Raw genomic sequence first — 25,479 nt, forward strand, 5'->3', positions numbered from 1 at the left:
CGGAACTAAGTGAGGAATCAGATTCCTTAGAAGACAATAGCGTGATATAGAACTTTCACAATCATTCTTTTGTGATAAGGAGACAGTTTAATATTTTGTTGTTTTACCGCATTTTAAAAAACATTGCCTCCAAAAGTCAGGATTGAATCCATGTTGTTGAAGAAAAAAAGAAGTATTGCCAATGAAATATAACATATCATCTAGGGCATGTAGCTACAGCTTTAGCCTGTTGAGGTTGAGTCCTTGGTGTACTCGGGCAAGCGTCTGTGGGAAATGCATGATATAGTAAAATCAAACCGTCCTCAACGGGCTAAAGAATACTCAAATCTGTGTGATGGTCAAAAAGGAAAACTTGTACACCGCGATGAATGCTAACATTTATCTAAGCAATTAGTGGGCAGTAGTGTGAAATACATGTGTCTATCTATGCCATGGTGCCAAAACTGTACACCTATAGATAATGATATTTCTCTCTTTCCCCAACAGAGCTACTGGAATGATGCTCTTTGTGATAACAACCGAGCTGCAGTGTGTAAGAGGCCAAGAGAGAACCTGCCATCCACTCAATTTCCCATCACTCCAACTGGTTGCAGTGGGGTAAGTGACTACCAGTGGATACCACCTGATGTCATCCTTCTCATCCAATCTGATAGAACTATAGTGTGCATCCCCCTCTAGCCACCATTCAATAGACAGCTCTGAGTGAAAGTTATGCAGTGTAAGAGTGATGAGTACAGTCTTTTCAGTAGTGGTGATTCATTTTGTGTGCAGTAGCTGAGGAACCTTCACCATGATGATAGATACATTACTACCAGATAAATGAAATAGATACTTACCTCCATAAAAGATTTTCAAAATAGTGAACGAAAGGAAACAGTTAATTTAAGATCCCAGGAGAATTAGACCGTTTAGGAGAAAGTAACCAATTAATGAAAGTCAATGCAATGTCATGAAACCTTGTATTTTAAGGCAGGTAATTGAAAGTGCTGTTCTTGGTTACATGATTGATGTCTTTTAGATTCTGCTCCCTCTTTCGTGGAATACACTCTATGGCCAGCAAAGCTCAAAATTTATAAATGTAAAATCTTCAAGTCATCATCTGTGGGCATTCTCCACTTGTGTATCCTGTCTCATGCATTTATTTTCTACAGATTTTTAGCAAAGTCTACAGTGTAATCCTTCTCATAATATCATATCTAGTGTGCATTATTTGCAATTAATGATGACTGTTTGCCTGTGGCATATCTAAAAAGAAAGAAAGAAAATGAAGCGTATGTGCACAACTGTTCCTTTCCTTTCTGTCTTCTAACAGAGTGACACTGCCTACAGCTACTACTGCTACTCTGTCTCCAGTTCAGCGAATAATTGGGAGGGCGCCCTCGCTGACTGCAAAAGCAAGGGTGGCGATCTGGTGTCCGTCATGGACAGGTGAGTTTTGTAGAGGGCGTAACATTCAAATCTGAGAAGGATGTCTCTGTTTCAGGATTTGATGTGTTTCTATTGATAGCATTTTACCCATAATTCTTGCTTTGTTGTTTGATTTGATTTGATTTCTGCATTCCTTTTTCGTACGTGAATGTAATGCAAAGTCCATTGAACAAAGTGATACAGTGATACTAGTGAAGCTATCAGTAGAAATACTTAAAAACAGGTAAGTGATTGGCTTGAATGTACAGTATCATTTCATGATAATACAAATAAAGATGAGCTTCGCCAACCAGACCACATTTTCCTCCTCAATTAGTGTGCACCATGAGAGTCAACAATGGAGATGTTATAAGCCAGTTTTATGTTGTAATGATTTGGGAGGGGGCTCTCTTTAAGATTTTTGTACCTTTTTAGACCCCCTCCACTTTGTCTGTGATTTTCCATGTATGTTTGTTGTTTTTTTAACATCTCCATTTGTTCAGAGAAGATAACATTATTTGTATGGTGATGATGGTGGTACAATTGTATAACTGGATTTGGATAAACAAAAACAGGAATATATATATGTGTTATATATATTATATTGTATATGTTACAAAAATACATTCTGAGGGAAGATTGGGTATAGCATATGCCGAGATATGAGTCTTTGCAGCAACCACTGATGTAGATTATGTGAGTGATACGCTAGATCTTTGATTATATATTTACTTTCTGGCTTTTACAAGGCTCAACAAACTTTTGGAACACTCATTCCAAACATAGGTAGAACATTTCTTATATAAGTACCTTTGTTTCTTTTTTTGTGTGTGTGTCATGAAAAGGGAGGCAAGTATGTATGTCTAGTAAGGGTAAATTTGCAACCATATCTCTCATTACCATTAATACTTATAGTGGACATAAGATATAACTGCTCCATTTTAATTCCTCGAATGCTGATTTGTAATATTTCTATAGGTATGAGCAAACAGTGCTTGCCAGCATACTTGGGTCCGAGGATGGATCCAAAGTGTGGATAGGGCTGAATGACCGGGATAACCAGGGCCAGTATGTTTGGAGCGATGGTTCAACAGTCTCCTACACCAACTGGGATTATCTATACCCAGGTGAGATTGGAGGGTTGTTGTCATTGGGACAGAGCAGTTGTGATATTAGAAATGTTGTGAAGTTTCGGAGAAGATTTCCTGACAACTTTACCAAATTCTGCCAGAAACTTTGCAGCAAAAATCACTGGTCAGAGTGTTAGAGTTCCTGGGAAACTTCTTCAGGTGTTTTTATGATGAGAATGCACACAGCAGAAAGATTGCAATATTTCTTGTGATGTCTGAATTCACTTTTCCTCTAACGCATGACAAATAAATTTGTGAGAAGCCGTATTGTACAGCTGTAATACAAGTGTACTGCACTGTGGTATACCGTATCTGCTCCATTGCCAGTACAGTAAATGCGACCTGAATAGCATGCTGGGAATGTTGAACAAGTAAACATGGCATGCACAGAACTCCCAGAAATCAAGCTTAATGTTTGAATTTTCTTACTGTAGTTGCGATAGCGGCTGTCTCTTTTAACCCCCGCCCACTCATAGTCTGTCTTCATGTGGGTGCTGCATCATTTAACAAATGTAAATCTGAGGAAAAATGCGCAAAGAAAAAGGGATTCCAAGGGGTTTCGAACCTGAGACCTCCAGATTTCTTTGCTCATTTTTCCACTGATAGATTACATTCATTTCTGGTCAGTTTCCTTCTGTTTGCGTTTAAATGTAAATCTGTCAAACTTGATCACATCTTAGACATTTGCATTTTGGGAGCAGGAAAGAGAAGTTTTATGAGACAAGTCACAGTGTACATAGTCTTAGGTCAAAACTGATTTAGATAGATTAAAAAAAGAAGTGAATTACAATGCATGTGGCTTTGCATTATGCAAATATTTTGAATTGTTACCTTAAAATGACATTTTGATAAAGTGTGTGTTAAAGATATGCAAATTAATTTAAAAAAAAGGAAATTCTCAGTGTGCATTGTTACACTTGAATTTTGATAAGGACTTAAATACCAGATTGACAATGTATTTGTAGATTTGTAAAGGTAGCAAACCTGTAGAGTGAGGATGTGATATGTTGTACATTGTTGGTCATGGATTTACATCTGTAATCTTTCTTCTAAAATGTTCAGAAAAGTATTGAAGCCAGTTAAATCACTTGATATCTTTGTTGTAGCGATCTTTTGTTCCCAAGATGTAGGAAGATATTGAAGAAAAGTTGACAGTGCATAATGGAAGGAATGTTAGCATAGATTTAGGTCCATTATAACATGTTCAAAGAAAAGACGACATTATCATCTTATTCAAATTCTGTGTGCCCCACTTGACTGGCCAAGATGACACCAAGGGACGCTGTACAACCTCTTCATCTGGACTCCTGGCTGGTCTGTGGAGCAACATCGACTGCGCCTCCAACTTGAAGTACATGTGCAAGCGTGTGCGCACAGGTTACACAGTGCCACCTCCTCTTACTACTAAGCCTCCCACCCAGCCATCCAACACAGGTTGTGCTGGGGGATGGACTGGCTATGGCAATAATTGCTTCAGGGTAAGAGATATCAGGGGCTCTCATCACACTTTGACATAATTTTTAAAAATAATCAAACTGATGCCTTTGTAGTGCTTTTGATTCATTTTATATGCTTTCATTTAGTCTGACTCTTTTCAATTTCAATTTCAATTTTATTTTCATATTTCTCAATGAAAAATGCATAAAATATAACAAAATATGATGGTACATGATTTTTGCAATTGAGGTTAAAGAAGTTGAAAAAAGATTAAATGATATGCCTGAATAAACAATTATTTTACTAGTTTTGATGATTTAGCTTGAAATTAGTCTTCAAATGAGTTCTTTTAATCCCGCAGGCCTACACAGTTGATAGCTCTACCAAGGCCAGCTGGCAGACGGCCAGAGACCGGTGTGTGAACATGGGAGGAGACTTGGCCAGCTTTCACAGTTCTGAGGAGGAGAATTACATCTATGCCAACGCTGGTGCCACCACGTGAGTTTTACTAGACGCTACCTATCAATGACTCTAGGTACTTGCCTCTCTCATGGGGTAATGCGCTAGACTGATACCATGCTACAACCAACCTTCATCTGCCGGAATCTTACCACACTGGCTTTGTGTCTCATTAATTATTTTTGTGCGCACTTTGATTTCACTTTTCTTCTTTGAGGGAATTGAGTAGAATCATTTGGATGCATGAATCGTACATTTCCCTTCCCCATGACTCTTTTATCTAATAAATGTGTAAAGGTCACAGTTGTCAGCCAGTAATCATTGTTTGAAAGACATCTACATTGTATATACTCCACATTGGGTTTGACTTTCCATACCATTCACTTTCCAGTGCTCACCAATTCACTTTACTTGGACATAATTTTTTGTTGCTCTGTAACGATACATCGGTATTGAGTTTGGTGAGCGCTAGCTAGTAAAATGAGACATTAAATTGTAATTATCTTCATTGATTAATTGATGCAGATCAGATGAAGTCAAGTGTTTTGGACAAGACCTTATAGAGCTTTGATATCATGCAGTGATTTCCCTCCCTTCGGATGGAAAAAAAATATGATTACATGTTTTTCATGGATTTAAATGTGAGTGTGTGTGTGAGGGAGAGAGAGAGAGAATATTTGTGACATAAATGTATTTGTGTTCTTCATCAACTGTGGACCAAAATAGGAATTTGATATGTGCATTTGATCATTGATACACTTTAACCATATATGTTATGGGTTTAAGGAGTCCAGGATGTATGTAGAAGTACCAACCTGGGTTCCATTGTTCAAATGCTTGGGGTCCATTTTGATCTTCACCATATTTCCTTTACTTTCTTGTTGACAGCGAATAGTGGATATAAACGAATCTGTTAGGAAAGAACCTACATGAAGCAAATGGGTGGGGGGGGGGGACTTTTGTCAGGAAGGAATGAGAATTGCAAAGTAGGATAAAAGGAAGGATCCATATGAACCAAACAAGCACATAATATATACAGTAATTTCACCATGACAATTTATCATAAGTATTTGTTATTTCTCTTGCGTGACATTTCAGAACTAGCGGTTATTGGATTGGTCTTCATGATCGAAGCACTGAAGGAGGTAAGACTTTTCTGACAAGGACATTTTGAAGACATATCTCTTGTCCACAGGTTCAGCCAAGTTTAATACTTCTAAATATACATCATCTTCCTGCATAAGCCATGATATTCAGCCAGTAATCAATTTGAGGACATCAGTGATTCAAAAGTCAAATATTAAGTAAGGAGTGATTCAAGCAGCATAACAACACACATCAAAGTTATTATTAATTTTCAAATTTGAAGTTTATAATTTTGTTCTCACAGGACCAAAAGACTCATACTTCTATAGAAGGACATATCTTAATAACACTTGAAGCTGCTTTGTGGAACATTTTGTGTCATATTAACAAAATAATGTTGATTTTGCTCTCTCTTTTTTTTTTTTTTTTAGATTGGTAGATCTCAAATTGGCCAAGCTGAGAGAATGAGTAGTGAAGTCACAGTCAAAACGTCTTTGTCTCCATGTTATCCAGATCAACTTTTCTGTCCAGTATAGGGATGAATGATGGCTTGATGGTTCCTTTGTACTGTAATATGAAGTTCATAGCTTTTCAGCTCATCTCAGCTGAATTCACTGTCTGACATGCATTATCTGTTGTGTATCATGTGTACAGTTTTTCACACTTTTATCTTTGCTTTCATTTTCACCAAAGTTTGTGAGAATCATCAATTATAGGCAAGGGGAAATCATGGTGTTGGTGCCCCGAGGATCCCTAGGAGGTGACCCAAAATATCTCAAGATAGCAAGTTGACTTTAGATATTTTTACTAATTTCTTTGAGAAATCAGGAGCTGGATTTCAACCAATATTAACAGGAATCATCCCACAATGGAAGGAGCTAGGGGATTGCGGAATGTACAAATAGTAGTGGTGCTCCTCAGATGGCCACTCTCAATTATGGAAAATTTGTCAATTTTCATATTAAAAAAAAGAAAAAAACACTTTTTCATCTCTGTTTTGAACACAGTGGCCTGATTTAGACCTAGCAGGAATCATTTATGGGGAAGGGGATTGTGTTTTTCACAAGCACAAATGGAGATGGTGCCCCCAGAAAGGAAGGGGGGGGGGGGGGGGCAGAGAGGAGGGATCTGAAGAACCCAAAATCAGAAGGGTCGTTGCTACGGATGACTGCAACAATCCTTGAATCTCAAGTTTTTTGAAGTAGTTTGCATCCAGTGGAATTCTATGAAGGCAAAGTGCAATGATCAGCTGAGTGCTAGACCTATTGGTCTCTTCTTAAAGTAACCCAGTTGAACAATATTTTTAATCATGCCATGACTTTGACAGGTTTTGAGTGGAGCGATGGCACACCGGTGGAGCACACAAACTGGAATGGAGGAGAGCCCAACGACTGGGGCAGTGGAGAGGACTGTACCGAGACCTTCTTCTCCAGTAAGGTCTGGAATGATCAGTCCTGCGACTCTGTCAGGAACTGGATCTGCAAGATTCCTAAAGGTTAGAGATGAATGAAATTGATTTGCTCAAAGTACATGGGTGGTGCCAGAGTTTGCTTCTTTTCACAGAAAAGAACTGGAAGCCCAACTGCCAAGATGACAGCATTCTTCCAGAATCTTTGGGGAATGGGGGGGGGGGGGGGGGGGGGGGGAGAGAATCAGATAGTGCTGAAAACTTGCAAGATATTATCTATATAGGTCATATGAAATCTGATACCACAAACTGCTATTATTGGAAACCATGGATTAATTGAAATATCTTGTCATATTCACTAGCTGATAAACCATCTCGACAGCAACATTCTGTACCTTCTATACAATCAGTAAATTGCAGACTATAGTCACATGATCTTATCTAATGTTTACACCTCCATGGATATACAAGATGCCAGGTATGTACATTATGTCTGCAGTGTATCTGCAATACAGGGTAACAAAACATAGCAGAAGAAAAAGTGATCATCATTTTGTGGCATGTTTAATAGTGCCATATCATTCAAGTCTTTTAGTGTCGAAGGAGACATCTGTTCTCCATTCTCCAATATGTTCAAACCAGGGGTAGAGCCATCACAACCACAACCACAACCACAACCAGCACATTAATCTGCCATATCTCGTAAGAGATTATTCAGCGTCCTGTCAAGTGGTTTAAGAGCTTGTCAGCTTGACAGTGTGAATTGGGGGTGGGGGGTGGGAGGGGAGGTGAGGAAGGGAGAGGAAGAGGGAAGGATTAAATTACTAATCATGAACAAAGCATGCATTTCTTGTTTGTTATTGTCATCTGTGCATACAGGGGCCTTACTTTTATGCAAGGTTTTTTGTAATTGTTTTGCTTTTTAATTGTTGTTCCTGCCAAGCTTGGTTATGGCCCTGACTCATGCAAAATGAAGACATGACAGTCCCCAGCTCAGATGCCTTAATGTTGGCCCAGAAAATATTACTGGATCAATGTGCTTACCTAGAGCTGTCATCATTAATTTATGTGGCACTTTCATGCAAGTAATGTAAAGGAAAACATATGACATTAACAAATAGTGGAGGCAGTCTCGTACCTAATGCAAGTGTTAATTATGTTAACAGTTAATTCCACCCTCATAGCGCTGTTCTTGCAGCATTTGTTTTTAGTGCACGTCTGGCAAGGAAGTGACTGGCCCTAGAGTTTGCAATCCAGCCTTCAGCCTCATTCACAGAGCTGTATGATTGTCTAGTTGCAAATTAGCACCGATTGTCAGAGAGCCAGATTCACCCTGTCAGTAAGGTGGATATATACTATATACGTTATCTGCTGGAACAGAGCCAAATTGATTGCATGGAGCGTAATTCATACAGGATACAATTCGTACAGTACTCCTAATTCAAATGGGCTTCATTTGCTGGATGTTTGTGTGTGATGAGTGATTGGGGAGTATGGTTGGTGTGCAGGTAAACATGCTCTGTCTCAAACTTCCATTTGGAGAAAGAACTTTTTGTGGTATCTCAAGATGGCTGTGGTCAAACTTTGCAGTTGTTTTGCACTTGATGACTGTGCAATGTGGGACAACGGCACAAGCAACATGGACAAGTACTGCAGTGCAGGAGGTACAACTTCCAGCAACACCCCTTGCAACAGACTTCTACAACACTAGCAACAATGAAGTGGAAACTCAGATAGTACCTAATGTGTGGGAGAGCAATGTGACACCATCAACAACATTGCCGCCTAATGTGACCACAGGTTCCACCGAAGTAACAGTTGACTCAGGCCTTTGCAATGTTACAATTAATACAACAGCCTCTGCAACAAAGAGCTCCAGGACTGTGCCCACAAGAGTAACAAATAATGCATTGTTATCATCAAATACGGATAGTACCCACCCTAACGACACAGTAATTCAATATGCAGCAACACCGACAACCAGGACAACGTTGCTGGTAAATGTCACAGAAGTTGCCACTCAGGCAACCGGCTGTGCTCAGTGCAAGACGACATCTCCTTCAATGACAGTGTCACAAAACTTTAGTACAGTTACAGTGCAAAACAGTACAAGTGTGTACATGTGGAAAAGTGAGGCAGCAGGTGGGTTTTCAGTAAGAATTGTTCAAAAGGAGAGGTCTCAATTAATGCTATATTTGTATAGGAATGCTGGTTTACTTTCCCTTTCAATGAGTTGCTCTTGAGTACCTTTGGGGATACCTCTCAGATTCTATCCCATCGCTGCCATGATGTTTTGAAATGTGGCCGGGGCTTACGTACTGTACGTTCGAAGACACCATGTCAAGGCTGATATATTTATAAGACTCATGGACACAGTAGCTCATATGATTCAGCCATGTTTATTGTGCCGTGCATCAATTGTTGATATCGAAAGCAATCATAATATTTTAGCAGCTAACAGTGGAAGAATGTCCTCATGCTAGCAACCAGAGCTCAGTTTCAACGAAGGCCAGCAATGGGACATATTGTTGTAATTGCATGTGTCATATAGCAACACATGAAATACCTACAGCTGATTGGCAAGTGTCTCATTGCTTTTGAAATTATCATAAGTAACAGATGATGCATTCTTGGTGAACTTTGCGTCAAGAACTATTTCTTTCTCTAAGGTATATTGATATAGAGCACTCACAAATTTGTCAGAGAAAGGTTGAACGACTTTTCTCCACCATAAAACAGTTGATGTGGCTTGAAAACTGTTTGGATGTTTTTCAGGGAATTTAAGTGAATTTTTGAGTGAGTTCCAAGCTAAATATGTGTGGAAATTCTTTTTCCAAGATTTCATGAAGCTGTTGATTCTAGGCCACTTGTACAATATAATTGATTGATTGTATTATCAAATTTTTAATCTAAAATATTTGTAGTATTCAAACTGTTTCACAAAACTTGTCTAGTGTTTTGAAGTAAAGAATGGTACATGGCAGGTAGACATGATATTCTGTCAACGTTTATGTGCATGTTAGTTTGCAATATTGTGACAGCTGCAAGAGCGCTTTAATTGCTGCAAATTTATTGAATCAGTAGCTTAGGGGATGAGCGGATCATAATTCCTTCAGCCAAGTCATTTCCGAGCCTCCAGCCCACATTTGGGATTCTATCAGCAGCAGCAAGGACAAGAGTTGATTAGCGGCAGTGTATAAACATGCCCAGGAGTGTATTTATAGATCAATCACCTCCGAAATTTGAGACTTCCTGAGGTGCTCTAGGGGTTGCCCTATTCACGTCATCTGGAGGGAAACTTGCCTGAATGTATGGTGGAAACTTTGAATCAGTTCATGAGGAATATTAATGACACCATGATTCATGAATTTATTAGTCCCATAACATGTAAGTGATGACAGGCTGGTTAAATGAACCTGAATAAAAGTGCTTCAACATGAATTTCTGTAATCATGATATCGTATAATCTATGAAATATGTATGAAACAGATAATATGTAGAGATTTTTTTGTTTTGTTTTATTTTGTTTTGTTTTGTTTTTTTGTTTTTGTTTCTTGTTTGTTTTGATTTGATTTGATTTGATAGATCAAATATTGTGTATTCAAGAGGTTTTTAAGCACATTACCTTATATATTTTTATTATCTTTCAGGTCAAACCCCAGTCACAACTCCAGAGCCTACAACACCGACACCATGTGAGTATACCCCATGCTCATGATTTGACAAAAATTTGTTCTTTATTTGTGACTGGTCCTGATTACTGTACTGACATCGTCATGATTAAATTGTTTATGACAGTCAATGTTTATATGTGTAACTTTGTTTGTTTTCTAATGTGTTCAGTGAGTTCTTACCCTGTATGTTAAGCAATTATTATTCCTTAATTGCTTAATTTGATAGTAAGAGGTCATTAAAATAGCACCAAGTAGTTTTGAGCAGTGGAGTGTTTGAGCCATTCTCTAGGACCTACAGCATTTCTGTATCGTATTCATTTGTATATTTTTTTAATGGTCATTATTTGATCATTGTTCTATGTTTTTAGGTACTCTCAGTGTTTTGTGTCATTGAATGATATGTGCAAGCATTAGAAAAGTAATCAATCAAGCAAGTGGTATATTTTGATTCTTATCTTCCCCACCCATCATAGGGCCTTCCTGTGACAATGACCCAGACTGGCTCAAGTATGAAACTGACATGGGTACCTACTGCTACTTCTTCAGTGCTGGGGCTACTGTAGATGGGCGCAACAAGAACTGGTACGATGCCAACGAGTACTGTATGGAGGCCGGAGGTTACCTCGTTTCAATCCACAGTCAAGCCGAAAACGACTTTCTCAAGACGCACGTAAGTCTTTACAGGTCTCATTTAATCAGCAAAACTTGCCTTTAAGAGTGAAAAAAAAATGGCAAATGGAATGAAGGAATTTGTCAAGACACAGTGAATCCAGGCAAAAAATGTCATATGTACTTCTTTTCTGAGTCTGTGATACTGAACCAAAATATGCAGAATTTCCACCTGCCTGCAGAGAGAGAATTTTGCACAGCATATTCCTGACCAAGAGACTTCCCAAATTATTATTAATTATTTTAATCAGACTGCTGGATGTGTATGCTTTCATTTGATTTCTTTAATGCATATCAAGTCGTGTTCTATGGCATTGTGGTAAATATGGCAAGAAAATTCAAGAGGACCTGCCTTTAACCCTATTCTAACTGGGGGGGGGGGGGGGTGTCAAATGGACCCCCTCGACATTTTGCGCCACAATTCCGCATCGCGCAAACATTTTGCCGCATCGTTTCGTGACTTTTTTCATTGAAGTCTCCCGCATATTTTGAGACCAAATTTGCGACGTCCGGGTACACCGTTCTGAAGTTACGCAATGTTTTGCATATGCATGTCAACCCGAAAACAGCTCAAATTCATGATTTCGTGTGCAAATCCAATGCAAATTGTGTTTTTTGGTTTAATTGATATAAATTAGATTATTTCAACTTTTGAACATTGAAATTAATCAATTCTTATGTAGATAAGCTTGAAAAAGTGCCTGCAACAAATTTTGGCAAAAAAACAATAGAAAACAAAAGGTCGAAAAAACAATAAAATACATAAGAAATTAACAAAACAATAAAAACAAAAGAAACTGATTTTGATTACGCTATTTTTTTACAAGAAAATTGTTTGATGTGTCTTGAGGAACTCTTACACAAAAATTTAGCAATCCTTCATTCTTTTTGATCCTATCTCTCATCTTTTCCTGTCATGTACAGCTGGCTAGATATGGTAACACTCAACCATGGCTCGGTTTGAGAGAATACACAGTCGAGGGCACATACACGTAAGTAATAAATCCAAAGCTGAACAGTGGAATCAACTTGTATCTGTCATGTATGTTTCATTAACGCTACCCATCACACATAGAAGTCAGTCCAGCATTTAAACTTCCCTTTGATAAAAATGAGTGAAAGTGCTGTGCTTTTAGTATTTTGTTATAATCTCCCTATCGCTCACTGTTTATGGTTCTTTTCTTTTTTGTAGCGCGAAAATTTTTCAAAAAAAAAGTTGGAAAGGAAATGTTTCTGTTCTTTGATCTGTGTGTCATTATGACAGCTAGAATGACATGAGGAAAGAAAAGGTGGATTTTTTGCTTGATGGTTGTTCTTTTATGTTTCTAACTGCAGATGGTCCGACAAGACGCCGGTTGATTTCACGCTCTGGAATACCAATGAGCCTAATGATGCTAATGGGGAGGAGCAGTGTGTGGAACTCTACTCCTCAAGCAAGTTACAATTCTTTTACTTTCAAGTCTCAATTCATGTCTTATTAGTCTATGGCCGACATTTTTAATGATATGATAAATATGACTAGCTTTTCCTTATAGTTACAAAAAGGAAAATGGATGTTTATTGATGGATGATATTGGCTGCCCTTGAACGTGACAGAAAGTGGTGTATTTCGTGGAATTCTCTTCATAATTTCTTGATATTGTTGTACATATGTGTCATCATGAACTATAGTAGTCTTCTCATCCAGCGATGGCTGCACCAAAATATTAACGATTCATTACTTTTCAACAGATTCTCAGGTTTTCCTCATACATTGCCGATGTGTTGTACTAATACTGCTGTGTTCACTCAGTCAAGATATAAATTGCATTTCGTGTATCTTAACCTTACAGGTAAATCAATTCAAGATGATAGAAAATAAATCAGACATTGGTAGAATATGCAAGAATTTAAATCTCCTTGCTGTACTTGAAGTACACATAGTTCTGAATTAATGACATCAATGATAATAAATCTGCAAATATATAGGTGTTGAATATGTACAAGTAGTAAAGATGGAATAAAGAAGTCATTATACCATTCATGTGACTATGTTAATGCTTTTAGGTGGAGTTTGGAATGATGTGAACTGTGGAAAAGAAAGTCACTTCATCTGCCGCAAGGCCAATGGTGCCACAGGGCGTGTCACCCACCCCCCTACCAGCCCACCTGTTGGGAACTGTCTTGCAGGGTACTGGAGGTTTGACAACAAGTGCTACATCATATATGGGGAGGATGGTATAAAGAGCTGGTATGATGCCCGCACCACCTGTAGGTCTGTCGAAGGAAGGGACTTGACAACAATACATAGCAGGGAGCTGCAGGGTTAGTCCACAAAAGGAGGGATTGGTGGAGAGATGGGGTGTTCAACAACTCTTGAAAGTGTGGATGATAATAATGATGATGATGGTGATGGTGGTGATGGTGGCGATGATGGTGATGATGGTGATGATGGTGATGATGAAGATGATGATGAAGATGATGGTGATGATGATGATGATGATGAAGATGATGATGATGCTGATGATGGTGATGATGAAGATGATGATGAAGATGGTGGTGATGGTGATGATGATGAAGTTGATGGTGGTGATGATGATGATGATGAAGATGATGATGGGATGATGATGGTGAAGATGCTGGTGATGATGATGATGGTGATGACCAGCATTATCATAATGGAGAGTAATGAATTGTAGTGGTTGTGAGCATGATGATGTGATAATGATATTCGTCCTGAGACTGATGACATATTTTCTGTCACAGCAGTGAAAGTGGAAACTTATGTTTATATAAGTATTCTTGCATAAAATGACAAAAACAGTTTTCAATATCTATTGATTCTGCTCATGTAGTCAATGTTGCACCTTTTTCATTCTATATGAAGGAGACCCATTTTATGACCATTTCTTCTGTTTGTTTTCCATTCAGCCTTCTTGTCATCAAAGATGGTTGACATTGTTTTTAATGTCTACGTCGGTCTTAGCGACACCTGAACAATGGGCGCTTTTTGTGGACAGATGGATCGGGTGTAGACTTCACCAACTGGGACAGCGGCGAACCAAATGACTATGGCAGTGGTGTAAGTCCTTCTTATCATTATCCAGCCAAGAGCTAAATCTTCAAGTGTGAACTTTCCAGGATTCTGTGAAGTTTTGTTGCTGTTTTATTGTGCCTACTAGTTTCTTATTTATCAGCGTAATCATGCAACAAATGCATCGGACACTGTATTGCAGTATAATGATACAAACTTTAAGTTAAAAGAGTGCAGTCAGCAAAGATGATGGTAAAAATGAGTTTAACATTTGATGCAACTCGTTATGATCTAGGAATAAACAGCAACAGCTGCTTTTGTATCACTATATTGCTTTCGCTTCTTTCGACAGTTAAGCAAATTATGCTTTGCTGTATTGCAGAGGTGATAAGGGTGTGCTACATTGTGCTTGCTGATTATAATGTTGATGATGATTATGAACATGATGATGCTTCTGTTGATTACGGATGATACTAATGACAATGACACTGATGAATAAAGTGATGATGATTGTGATGACGAGAATGAATGTTGTTTTTGGCATTTTAACAGGAGGACTGCACTGAGATGCTGTACCAGCAGGAAAAACTTGGCTTATGGAACGACATAAGTTGTACGGTTGCCTTGGGCTACATTTGCCAAATGGACCTTGGTGAGCCAATTTGATGACTTTTTTAATCTGTTACTTGCCCATATCTCCCCCAAGTGCATGTATTCACAGGAATCTAGCATTAGCCTGTAATGTTCACAGTTACAAGCTGGTATTATACAGGAAAACATTGCGGAGTATTGAGGTTCAAATCACTTTCCGTCCATATGTACAATTCATTTACCATAGTAGTCATTTTCAGGAATGCACAAACTGGCCTTTGTGTGTTTGTGTTATGTCAGCTTGCATGGTTTCTTTAAAGGCTCTTTGTACATGTACATGGAGTAGAGGAATTCTGGATAATAGCCTCAGCAATTACACTTTCTCTAGAGGCCAGGCACAATATACTTTATTGTAATGTTGACAACTCCATATTTTTTTCTTTGTTATCTGTATAGAAAACTTTAGAACTTCACAGCATGAATCTAATGGCAAAAGATGTCTGAGACCATAAAGGTATCAGGTAATTACAGTAGAATGAGAGGTTGAATTATTTGTCGTATATCCCACCTGCTGCTATCAGATCCGGATGCCGCTGAACAGCCAACTGATTCAGGTGAGTGCCGGGAAGGTTTCACCCCGTACGGCACATCATGTTTTCAGGCCATCGACAGAACGTACATCTACGAGGAGGCTCAGGCGAGTTGCCAGACCCTCGGAGACGATGTGAACCTTGCCAGCATTGCAAACAGCTACGAGGAGGCTTTTGTTGAGGCCTTCACCTATCTCAGCGGGGGCCAAAACTTCTGGCTTGGACTCACTCGTGATGTGGTAAACAAAACTTTTACATGTTCACACAATACATGTAGCTCTTGACAATCATCTTGCTCAATAACTTAGTGATACCAGAAATTAACGTTAATGCCCATTTTTTTTTTTTTTTTGTTGCTACCTGTCTGTGTTTTGTCTCTTATCCAAACTTGATGAGTTCAAATGTCCTGGAAGACTTTGGTTAATATGATATACTGATGATTGTAATGACATCTCATCATTTGAATTCCACATAGTTGTACACGAATATATTAATTCATGACCTTGTGGAGATTTTAACATCCAGATGTTGAAGCTAGGTCATAGGTTTTGTGATTCATGTCAAAAGTCATCAATGCTGACCTTTGTTGTAATGATAATTACCTGGTAAATGAGAATTTTTTTATTGATATTTTCATTTAGTGTAACTGAAATTGTACATTGATTTAGCAAACTAAAATCTCATAGCAAGCCATTAACTTTTTACAGACACTAAAATGGCAAGGTCTTGTGTCATTTGAATTTGCGAGCGTCCTTCTCTAGTAATTATTCTGATATAATGAAGTCTTTCTGTCTTGTCAGTAGCCCTCCTTCACTACCGCTTTGAGATTTTTTAACTTTGCTTTGAAAATGCTTTGAAATTGTATTGAATAACTCACACTTGGCCTTATGATAATATGGACAGATTCTGGTGTACACCAAATGCGTTTATTTTCTTTTATGAGATGATTGCACCACCCAAGTGTGAAATCATTTTCATGCTGTTTTCCTTTTGTGAAAGAAATAGTTTGCATGTTTTATTTTCGCTGATGCAGGAGACAGAGACGTACAGCTTTGCTGACGGCCATCCAGTTTGGTACACATTTTGGGCCGCGAATGAGCCGAGCGGGGAGACTAATGAGGGTTGCGTGACCCTGCTAAGCACAGGGGGGTGGGATGACACAGCCTGCAATCTACTCTACAAGCCTCTCTGTAAATACAGCACTGGTAAGATGACATCACCTCACCTTTTATGTAGGAGGAAGACAATGATAAGAGTTATATTCCAAGATATATATACTGTAAAAGTGGATATTTTCGCACGACTACAGGTAGTTTTTTTTTTTTTTGCTCGGCCAGGCAAGAAGAAGTTTGCATGTTTTTAGTTCTGCGGAATCAAGACATCAACTACTCGAACATACAGTGTACGGCAAGCAAAAATATTTGCTTGTTTTTATTTTAGCGCTAGTTTCAGGTTGCGCGAAACATGCAAAATTTTCAACACTGTGAAAAAATTTCTACTTTTACAGTAGTGCAGCAATAGCGCTGGTCAGACTCTTAGAAACTATGCTTAAGGTTGTCCTTTTTATGCCTCCGTTATGAAGTTTCGCCGGAGGCATTGTTTAAATAAGGCATCGGTATATGAAGAAGAAATGTGTGACAAATACATCCCTCTTGTATTATATGATCAGTGTGGCAAAGGGTTTGTACTGAAGGTTATTTCCTATATTTCTATCCTATCGTATAGTAACAATGGATTGTACACTCAGTTCTAATGTGGCCACATCTGATACATGAATATTGTTTGGTTGGTATCATGGATATTATGACTTCTTGTTGTTATACAAAGAATTAGAATGAAAGATACAAGTGTGCTCAAAATACCACCAACTTGTGTAATCTCCACAGTGCCAGTCCCAACGGAACATCCGGATATTCCAGGCAATTGTTCAGAAGGCTGGACGCCTTACTCCAGCTACTGCTACCTGGTGGTGAATGGTGATGGGGACAACGCCCGGTCGTGGCCTGGAGCCAACTATGAGTGTGAGCAGCTGGGGGGAACCCTGGCCAGCTACCACACCTTGCAAGAAAACAATAAGATCAGGGACCTAGCTGGAGCCGGCTCCAACAATATTTGGATTGGACTCTCGAGGGGAGACAGCGGTAAGCAGATTGATGCACTCTCCAATGAAACAAGAGTTGATTGTAATCTAATTAGTGCACCCCCCCCCCGAAAAAAAAATAAAATAAAATAAAAAATACAAAAAATACAAAAACCCCACATTGTTGCTATGGTAATTTGTTTAACAACACACCATTCATTGTGTATAGATGATTGCAAATAGTGAAGCACATGTATTTGGATCGGCAATTACCTGGTGTTTACGAGTTGCAAAAACAAAAAGCTTTATAGTGACACAATTGTACAAAAGCATTAGTTACAATACTTCACAGTGCACCAGTAACTGCAACAATGACACCATCCCTTGGTGTTACAATATCAACTATGTTGTCATATTATCTTCAGCTCTTTGCTGTGTATCTTTGCTCTTTTTCTGTTCTTGCCCTGCACTCCTGCTTTCCCTGCACTACCATGAAATTATGTTTTTTTAACAGCATATCCCTATTAAATTTTGAATTCAGTGATTTTCTTTGAAACTTGATCCCTCCTTTTTAAGCTGATATCTTTTGTGTTTTATCAACATAAATAGTTACTGTGATTGGTTGGCATAGAGCTGAGAGAATGTCTCACCGATGAGCTGAAGAATGACATACAATGTATGCAATTATATCAGGGGAAAAAAAGCTTGATAATAAGCTCAAGATATCACTGCAGAGCGGTGAGTTGGCTCAGTCGGTAGCGCGTCTGCCTCACGATTACGCGGCCTGGGTTCGAACCTGAGTCTGGACTGAGCAATGTTGTGTGTAAACATACCGTCCCCTCTAGCAAGAGGCAAAACACTCTGTCCCTCAGATAGGACATAAAATGGAGGTCCCGTGTATGAGAGAGTCACGGCTCATGCACGTAGAAGATCCCACTTCATTCATTCATCGCAAAGAGCAGGGTGTTTAACCCGGTGAAGTGGTCCCACCTCACATCCAACTGGACCCCATGGAAGACCAGCTTAGCATAGCTGAATATGGGCTATCCAGCCATCTTCTCGGATGGAAATGAAGAAACAAACAAACAAACCATGAAGGTTGTGATATTATCTCCATTCAGTGTATAGCTTCTTTTCTTCCTCCCCTAGGAGGTTTTGAGTGGATTGATGATTCTCCTGTGGATTTCACCAACTGGAACACCGGGGAGCCTTCGTACGAGACAGAGCCGGGTATCGAGGACTGCGTGGAGATGCTGAGACAGACAGGCAAATGGAACGACCTCGACTGCTGGAATACCAGGGGATATGTCTGCATCATGCCCAAGTCTGGAATTCGTAAGTCATTGCATTCTTTCCCTGCCACTGGGTTTTGAGTCTCACTGGATATGTGTACATTCCTCCTCAACCCTTCCCCCTCCATGGATGGAGTGGGAGTAGAGAAAGAGAGAGTTAACTTTATCAAGAGATTAGAGGGGTAATCTCCTCCAAAGCTGTGTTTACAATGACTTTGATTAAAGGAAAAGTCTCATGAACAGAACTGAGAAAGTTGCATTAAATTTGCCCTCCTCCCCCCCCCAAAAAAAAACAACAACAACAAAAAACAAACAACAAACAACCTAACGAAGAAAGTTAAAAAAGTTTTAGGTTCAACATGTTTACGGAAACATTGATAGTAATTACAATCACATCTAAAGATAGAGCAATAAATCAATGATGTCATCACCACATGACTTTCCCATTGGTATAATAATGTACAAAAATCACTCTATTTTCTTCTCTTTTTTTTTGTCTTCAGCAACTGCACATCCCTCCCTTCACACAAAGTTATCACAGATGTAGGATAGCATAACAATATGCTGTGAAGGGTACTGTAAAACATGATATATTCGCGGCATGAATTTTTCGCGAATTGGAGCCGACGGCCTTTATTGCTGCATGAAATTTTCGCGAAGTGCCACTGGCATTCAATGCATATAGTGTATAAAAGAACTTTCGCGTGCATTTTAATTTCGCGAATCTTTATGCTCGCGAAATTCGCGAAATTAAAATGCACGCGAACATTTCTCGTTTTACAGTATACATTTTTCTTCTTGACTTTATGTGATTAAAATGAATTTAATAAATATTTTTGTGCAAGCAAAATGGGAAACTTGTGCGACCATGACATCATTGTTTGCATAGTAGAATTTGGGAAAACATGTATCCAAACAAAACTGTCAGTTATTTCACTCTATATATCACAGTCACTCTGAACAGAAGAAAGTCTCACTTTTAAAGTGTTAGGATTCATAGTTCAGGCCAAATCTGGAGTTAACAGCTTTCAGTGTTTAATTCTGAGGCAGAGATCACTCTTATTTCTTCCATCCAGCAGCAGTCAATTCCACTAAGTTAAGCTGATAGAAGTGGTGCTATTTTTCTTGTTGAATACCCATCATCCAATTTTCTAAATACTCGTAATTACGCTTTCATCTTTTCAAAGATACATTTTTCTATATAGGGCATGGAATGTAACAAGCTATCAGTGTACTTGAACATGACCATTTCAATTAATTTATTTGTAGAGTTCATTTTATACCGCAATGTACTTTCATATATTTACATATCCCCATCCTCCTCTATAATGTTTGAACCAGGAGAGATAGTAAACACTATGTAACTCTGATACAGTATATCCACCAACGCAATACAATTCAATGTGAGAAAAGTTTATAGTTCTCTGTATCAACCTTTGAAGCACTGCTTTAATCCAAAAACTGTGAGGAAGAAATATCACACTAAGATGCAACATTTAGGCTTTTCAAATTTATGTAATTCTATTCCTTCGAGTTGTTTTTATTGCAGCTGATTAACTATTGTGGTTGTTTACGTTGATGTAGGACAATTTTTAATCAGTTGCAATAACATTAAGGCTATTTGCAAGAAAAAAAAAAAAGTTTTCCACATCTTTCTGTTTTTCCTGCCACAGCTGTGCCCACAACCGACGACCCCAATGCCAGCAGACGTGAGTATCAGTTTGTTTATTTTACCAACCTGTTACAAAAATCTTGATTGGTTGTAAGTGGAGGGAAATGTGATTATATGAGAAGTAGGCACAAACGTAACACATACTCAAGACAGTGGTATACTGTGAACAGTGCCTGTTTTGAGACATAGCTGTAATAAGATCCTATACTGTAGTACAGCATATTGAATTCAAACCATGAATGCAGACCATGTTATTATTTCTTTTTATTGTATTTCATTTTGTGATTGTTGATCCATGTTCTTAGTGCATATGGTGCATATGTATATTGCTCTTTTACTCTGTCTTTCCAGCTAATGAAATATGTTTAGTTACATCACATTTTTATGTATCCTATACATATTCTTTTAATGATTATGTGGACATAAATTGAATTGAAAATAAAGAATACCGAAGAAATCCATGTCTTACTCTACCATTGTAAATGTTAAGACCTAATCTAAAGTTTATATACAGTATAGGTACAGCCCCCAAAATGCCTTCATTCTTGGCCCAGTTTAGCCCATTAGTTGGTAAATTTGTGACTTTGGTAATGATCACATTTCATGTCAACATAACAACCCTGGGCAATTTGCAGACTTTGTGGTCATACAGTGTAGGCTATATGAATGAAGGAGGCAATGCAACCATTTGAGAATAAGCTGCAAACTGTTATTGTTGTCCCACTGATAAATATAGAATCTTACTTGTTGAAGCACAAACTACTAGTTATATACTTTAATATAGTAACAGATCGGAAGACTAACGAAACAGTTTTTATGACGTGCATGCTTATCTCATCACTGTCCTAGGAAAGTTCATAACATAGATGTACAATATCAATGACATTCTGGTCCTGAGAGAGGCAAAGAAGAATAACCTGAAGAATATTTTTCAAGTACATCCATTCAGAAACAAGAAGAAATAAACCAGGGAGCTGCTAGATTGAGCAAGGACTGTTTCACTATGTGAGGCCCATTGACAGTGGTGTTTCCATCAATTTTTCCTCTGCAGCGCCCAAGGTCGGTCTGTCTGGTGGAGAAGTCACAGGGATTGTTTTAGGATGCGTCCTGGTCATTTGTTTGGCCGCCCTCATCGCTTTCTTCCTCGTCTCCTACCGGTCATCAGCCTCTTTCAGCTTCAAGAAAAACATCAAGGAGCCGGAAATTCCCAACAGCGTCGGCTTTGATAATGCCCTCTACAAGGAGGAAGGCAATGGCTCAGTACAGGTCAATGCTTATGACATCGACTCTAAGGCATAGGTAGGTGTGACCGACAACTGCACACCCAGGTGTAAGACAGCAATATTTAGACCCTCCATTACACAATAGGTGGCACCACAACCATGGTCAACTTGACCACTACTTACTGACCTACAGTATTACATAAAAAAACAAACAACAACAAGAGACCTTTCTTGGCTACCTCCTACGATGGGCAGACAGAGAGACAGCTACAATTTGTAGCTACCAGCCTTATATCTGCAAACCTGTCTAGAGGACAGATTGGTGATACAGTGCACTCCCATTATAATAAACACAGTTATAACAAATTTTTCATTATGAAGAAGTAAAAATTCAGGTCCCAAAATTATTATCTATACAGTGGACTCCCGCTATAACGAAGTCCTCGGGACCGGCAGTTTTCTTTCGTTATATCGGAATTTCGTTATAACCAAACAAATAAACAATAGAAATACATAGAGTGGATGACATTGCAGCCCAAATTTTTACTTCGTTATAACCGGAATTTCGTTATAACCGTGTTCGTTATAACGGGAGTGCACTGTATATCGTTTTGTACTTTATTGTTCGGCTATAACAAAGTTTTGATATAACAGATAGAAACCACTGGTTCCATTATGTAATGGGAGTGCACTGTACAATATGTGTTTACAATGTGTAAGTGGGCTCATGGTCAGTATGTGGATTGAGGGAATGTAGCGATATGAGTAGAACAAATGCGCAGAGTTTGAGATAAATGGGACAATCCGTTCAAAAGTTATGAACTTTCAAAGTCCGTTTCTGCCGTCACTGCATGAGAAGAGTACTTATGTGACGTCACTGATGGACAACAATATCAAGAAAATTTCAAGAAAATTCAACATATTTTCCTTTTCTAGCAGAATGAATGAGCACCTGACTTGCCCCTTTCAAAAAGCAGGGAGAGTAATATTGCCCTCTATATAATATGACAGTAATAAGTCGAATAACAAGTCGTGTACTTTTAGTGAAATATAACATTTTGTGAAAGTCTCTTCATATTTTCTTTGTATTGATTTCCTGTGTCATCACGAACTGCAGTAGTATTTTTGTACAGCAATGGCTGCATCAAAATGGTATGCATTCATCTTTTGAATGGATTGTCCCGACTTTCCTCAATGTGTTCAACTCGTATCACTGCATTCTCTCAATGCCCTGCATATTTAGGTTTCTTTCCTTGTTAACTCATTGCCAGCTGGAACCTCATGGTTCCTGCACAAAGTCTCTGGAGATTTCAGAGTCTGGCTTGGAATGGGTTGATGACTTGTGTGAAGGTGCTGAAGACCTGTATGTTAAAAGAGTTGCTTTCCTTTCAAGGTGAAGGTCAGTTTTGAAGAGATGGCTCAGAGGTATAACCATTTTGTGCCATTAGCATAAATATGCCGTATTCTTTAATGTCATGTAAACAAATATTATTTGCATCTATCAGGTTGTCATAAACAGTTAATACTTCAAATTAATGGAAAGCAGATTAACCCTACCTATAATAAACAACAAAGAAAGAAAGAACAAGTTTTACCAGTGATCTATACTTTTTAACTCGTGACTGAATTGGTACTGTCTTCATGATATTCTTGGTTCATTTTGTATATTATCATGACACTCCATGATATTGTATATTATCATAGCACTGAAATTTATGTGTAATGAGAAAAATGTACTGCCGGTTGATTACATATTCTTCTGTTCAGTATTTTTCAAGCAGCTGTATTCTGGATCTTTCTATTCCATTTTTTTTTTCATTGTATTTTCGTTCAATGCATTTTGCAATGTAATCGTCTGTGCAACAATTTTTGATGAATGTTATGTATATTCCAAGTTAATTTGCTTATTTAGTCATGCATTTGTATTTGTATATCTTTGCAGAACTCACTCTCTTACAGAAGTGCAATGATCAGAAATTCAAAGTTGATTAGTACAAGGGTATCTTCACTGGTTTCTGTTGTTCCTGATCAAAGCCTGCCATGTTTTCATCACTAAAGTGTATTGATATAAACTGGCCCTATCACCACTCTACCTTACTAATGGTTCAAAACCTAAACCATAAGTAAAATGTTATGAATAGAATGATCTTGGTGAAAAAAAAGAAAGAAAAAGCTATATAAGATCTGTTGTGGATTGGAAATTTGGGATCTTGTATACCTCCTGTCAGTATTTCCAAGTCTGAGAATGGTTCAAATACAACAAATTTGTTCTTATTTGCTGTGTTTGACCAGTAGATTGGCACAGTGTCTTTTTACTACCTTGAATATTTCTTGCATGGTTGACTGCATTTGAACTAAAGGCCTATTTGTATTTGCTCAAAACTATCTTTATCTGGTGGCCTAGTTTCATAGTGTTGGGGAAAGTGTTTTTCATGTTATTCTCATGAAGTAGGGCAACTGTACTTTCACAAATCTTGAGACTTAGAAAATACCAAAACGAGAAAATCAATGTTTGCTCACTCTGATAGGCATTTGTGCTGATGGGTCGCATATCACAGAGTAAGTTTGTATAATGATGCAAAAGTGCAAGAAATATTATCTTGTTCAGTTACTTTTGTTTTGAATGCAGTTGGCTTTCAAAGCACCACCGTTTTACAATATATACATGTACACTTCATGTGGCACCACACCTTCCTATGAGAATTATGAGTGAATGGGGCTAGTGAAATGTTGTTTCGTACAAGTCCCATCACTGATCCTCTCATCTTTGCTTTACCCTCTGTCTTCCAAACCATCACTCAAATGTAGAATGTCTTTTATCAGTACTTCTCACCATTTTGGGATTGGTGTTAGTGTCATCAACTCCCTTGTCTTCAACTTATCTTCCTTTATGCAGACTACTACCAAAAGTGTTGGTTATAGGCTAGTGTAAGGAAGCTTTTTATAACACTCCTTAAAGTAAGGGTTGTTTAAGACAATTTTTTTTTTTCACATGGTCTGGCATGTGGTGAGCATTTGCTGAGCAGTTTAGTGGCAATGATCGTTTCTGCCTACTACTTCCTGTGAATGAGTAGGAATTCCAAAAAGTGCAACAGTGCGCCAGGTTCCATCACACTTGTTACCTTTATTTCACACTTCTGCCATGCCTGAAATATCAAAATTGTTTAATTTCATGTGGAAAGTATTATTAGTGGTATTCACTGTAATTTATTTTAAATTATGTGTAAATCTGTCTTCTGTGCCTCGACCAGAGTCTCTGCAGATAGTGATTGACAATGTATTATGCTGCATTTTTCAAATAATGTAATGTTGAACTCAAGATTATGAGTACACATGTCGATCAAATAAAAGGCAATTAGCTCTTATGTCAAAGTCAAATTTAAATGTTATGTGATCTTCTGTAATGTTTTGTATATTATGCACTGAAATACCCATAAGTCTGATATTTGTCAAATGAATTCAAATTCTTTTACATATATGAAAAAAAAAAGAAATCATTCACATAAATACTATCATGTGTAATTGACTGAAGGCATTTCTAGAGAATGAATGATGTATGCTTTGAAGATGTACATTGTAGCACTGCCATCAACCGCAGCATACAGTGAAGTGTGAATACAGCATTCAGCATGTCATTAACTATTTTCTATGTACACTAGAGCATGATGCTATTATATATTGGTGTCTTGACACCAAGTTTCTATAGAGGTGTTTTCTTTTTTTTTTTTCTTTCTTTCCTTTTTTTACA

General features: G+C 38.2%; 1 protein-coding gene across 1 annotated transcript; it reads left to right on the plus strand.

Annotated features, from left to right (window-relative positions):
• Positions 1 to 727: 727 nt before the first annotated feature.
• Positions 728 to 21,807, plus strand: LOC139740343 (macrophage mannose receptor 1-like). The gene is made up of 20 exons (XM_071650936.1): positions 728 to 745; positions 1,313 to 1,428; positions 2,386 to 2,534; positions 3,804 to 4,015; positions 4,336 to 4,472; positions 5,532 to 5,578; positions 6,847 to 7,014; positions 10,578 to 10,622; positions 11,075 to 11,271; positions 12,195 to 12,262; positions 12,606 to 12,703; positions 13,317 to 13,520; positions 14,270 to 14,331; positions 14,836 to 14,935; positions 15,456 to 15,703; positions 16,498 to 16,669; positions 17,351 to 17,605; positions 18,694 to 18,879; positions 20,510 to 20,545; positions 21,560 to 21,807. Exons 1-20 carry the CDS (start codon positions 728 to 730, stop codon positions 21,805 to 21,807), a joined length of 2,766 nt encoding a protein of 921 aa, XP_071507037.1.
• The last annotated feature ends 3,672 nt before the right edge of the window (positions 21,808 to 25,479 follow it).

This window comes from Diadema antillarum, unplaced genomic scaffold (assembly GCF_040938485.1).
Source record: "Diadema antillarum isolate AM-2024a unplaced genomic scaffold, OU_Dant_1.0 seq00000847_RagTag, whole genome shotgun sequence".
Lineage (NCBI taxonomy): Eukaryota > Metazoa > Echinodermata > Echinoidea > Diadematoida > Diadematidae > Diadema > Diadema antillarum.

Bases quoted from the DNA above. Each gene is read 5' to 3' on its own strand.
- LOC139740343 (XM_071650936.1), top strand. The intron at 4,016-4,335 runs GTAAGAGATATC...TTAATCCCGCAG, and splicing joins ATGGCAATAATTGCTTCAGG to GCCTACACAGTTGATAGCTC. The intron at 5,579-6,846 runs GTAAGACTTTTC...TGACTTTGACAG, and splicing joins TGATCGAAGCACTGAAGGAG to GTTTTGAGTGGAGCGATGGC.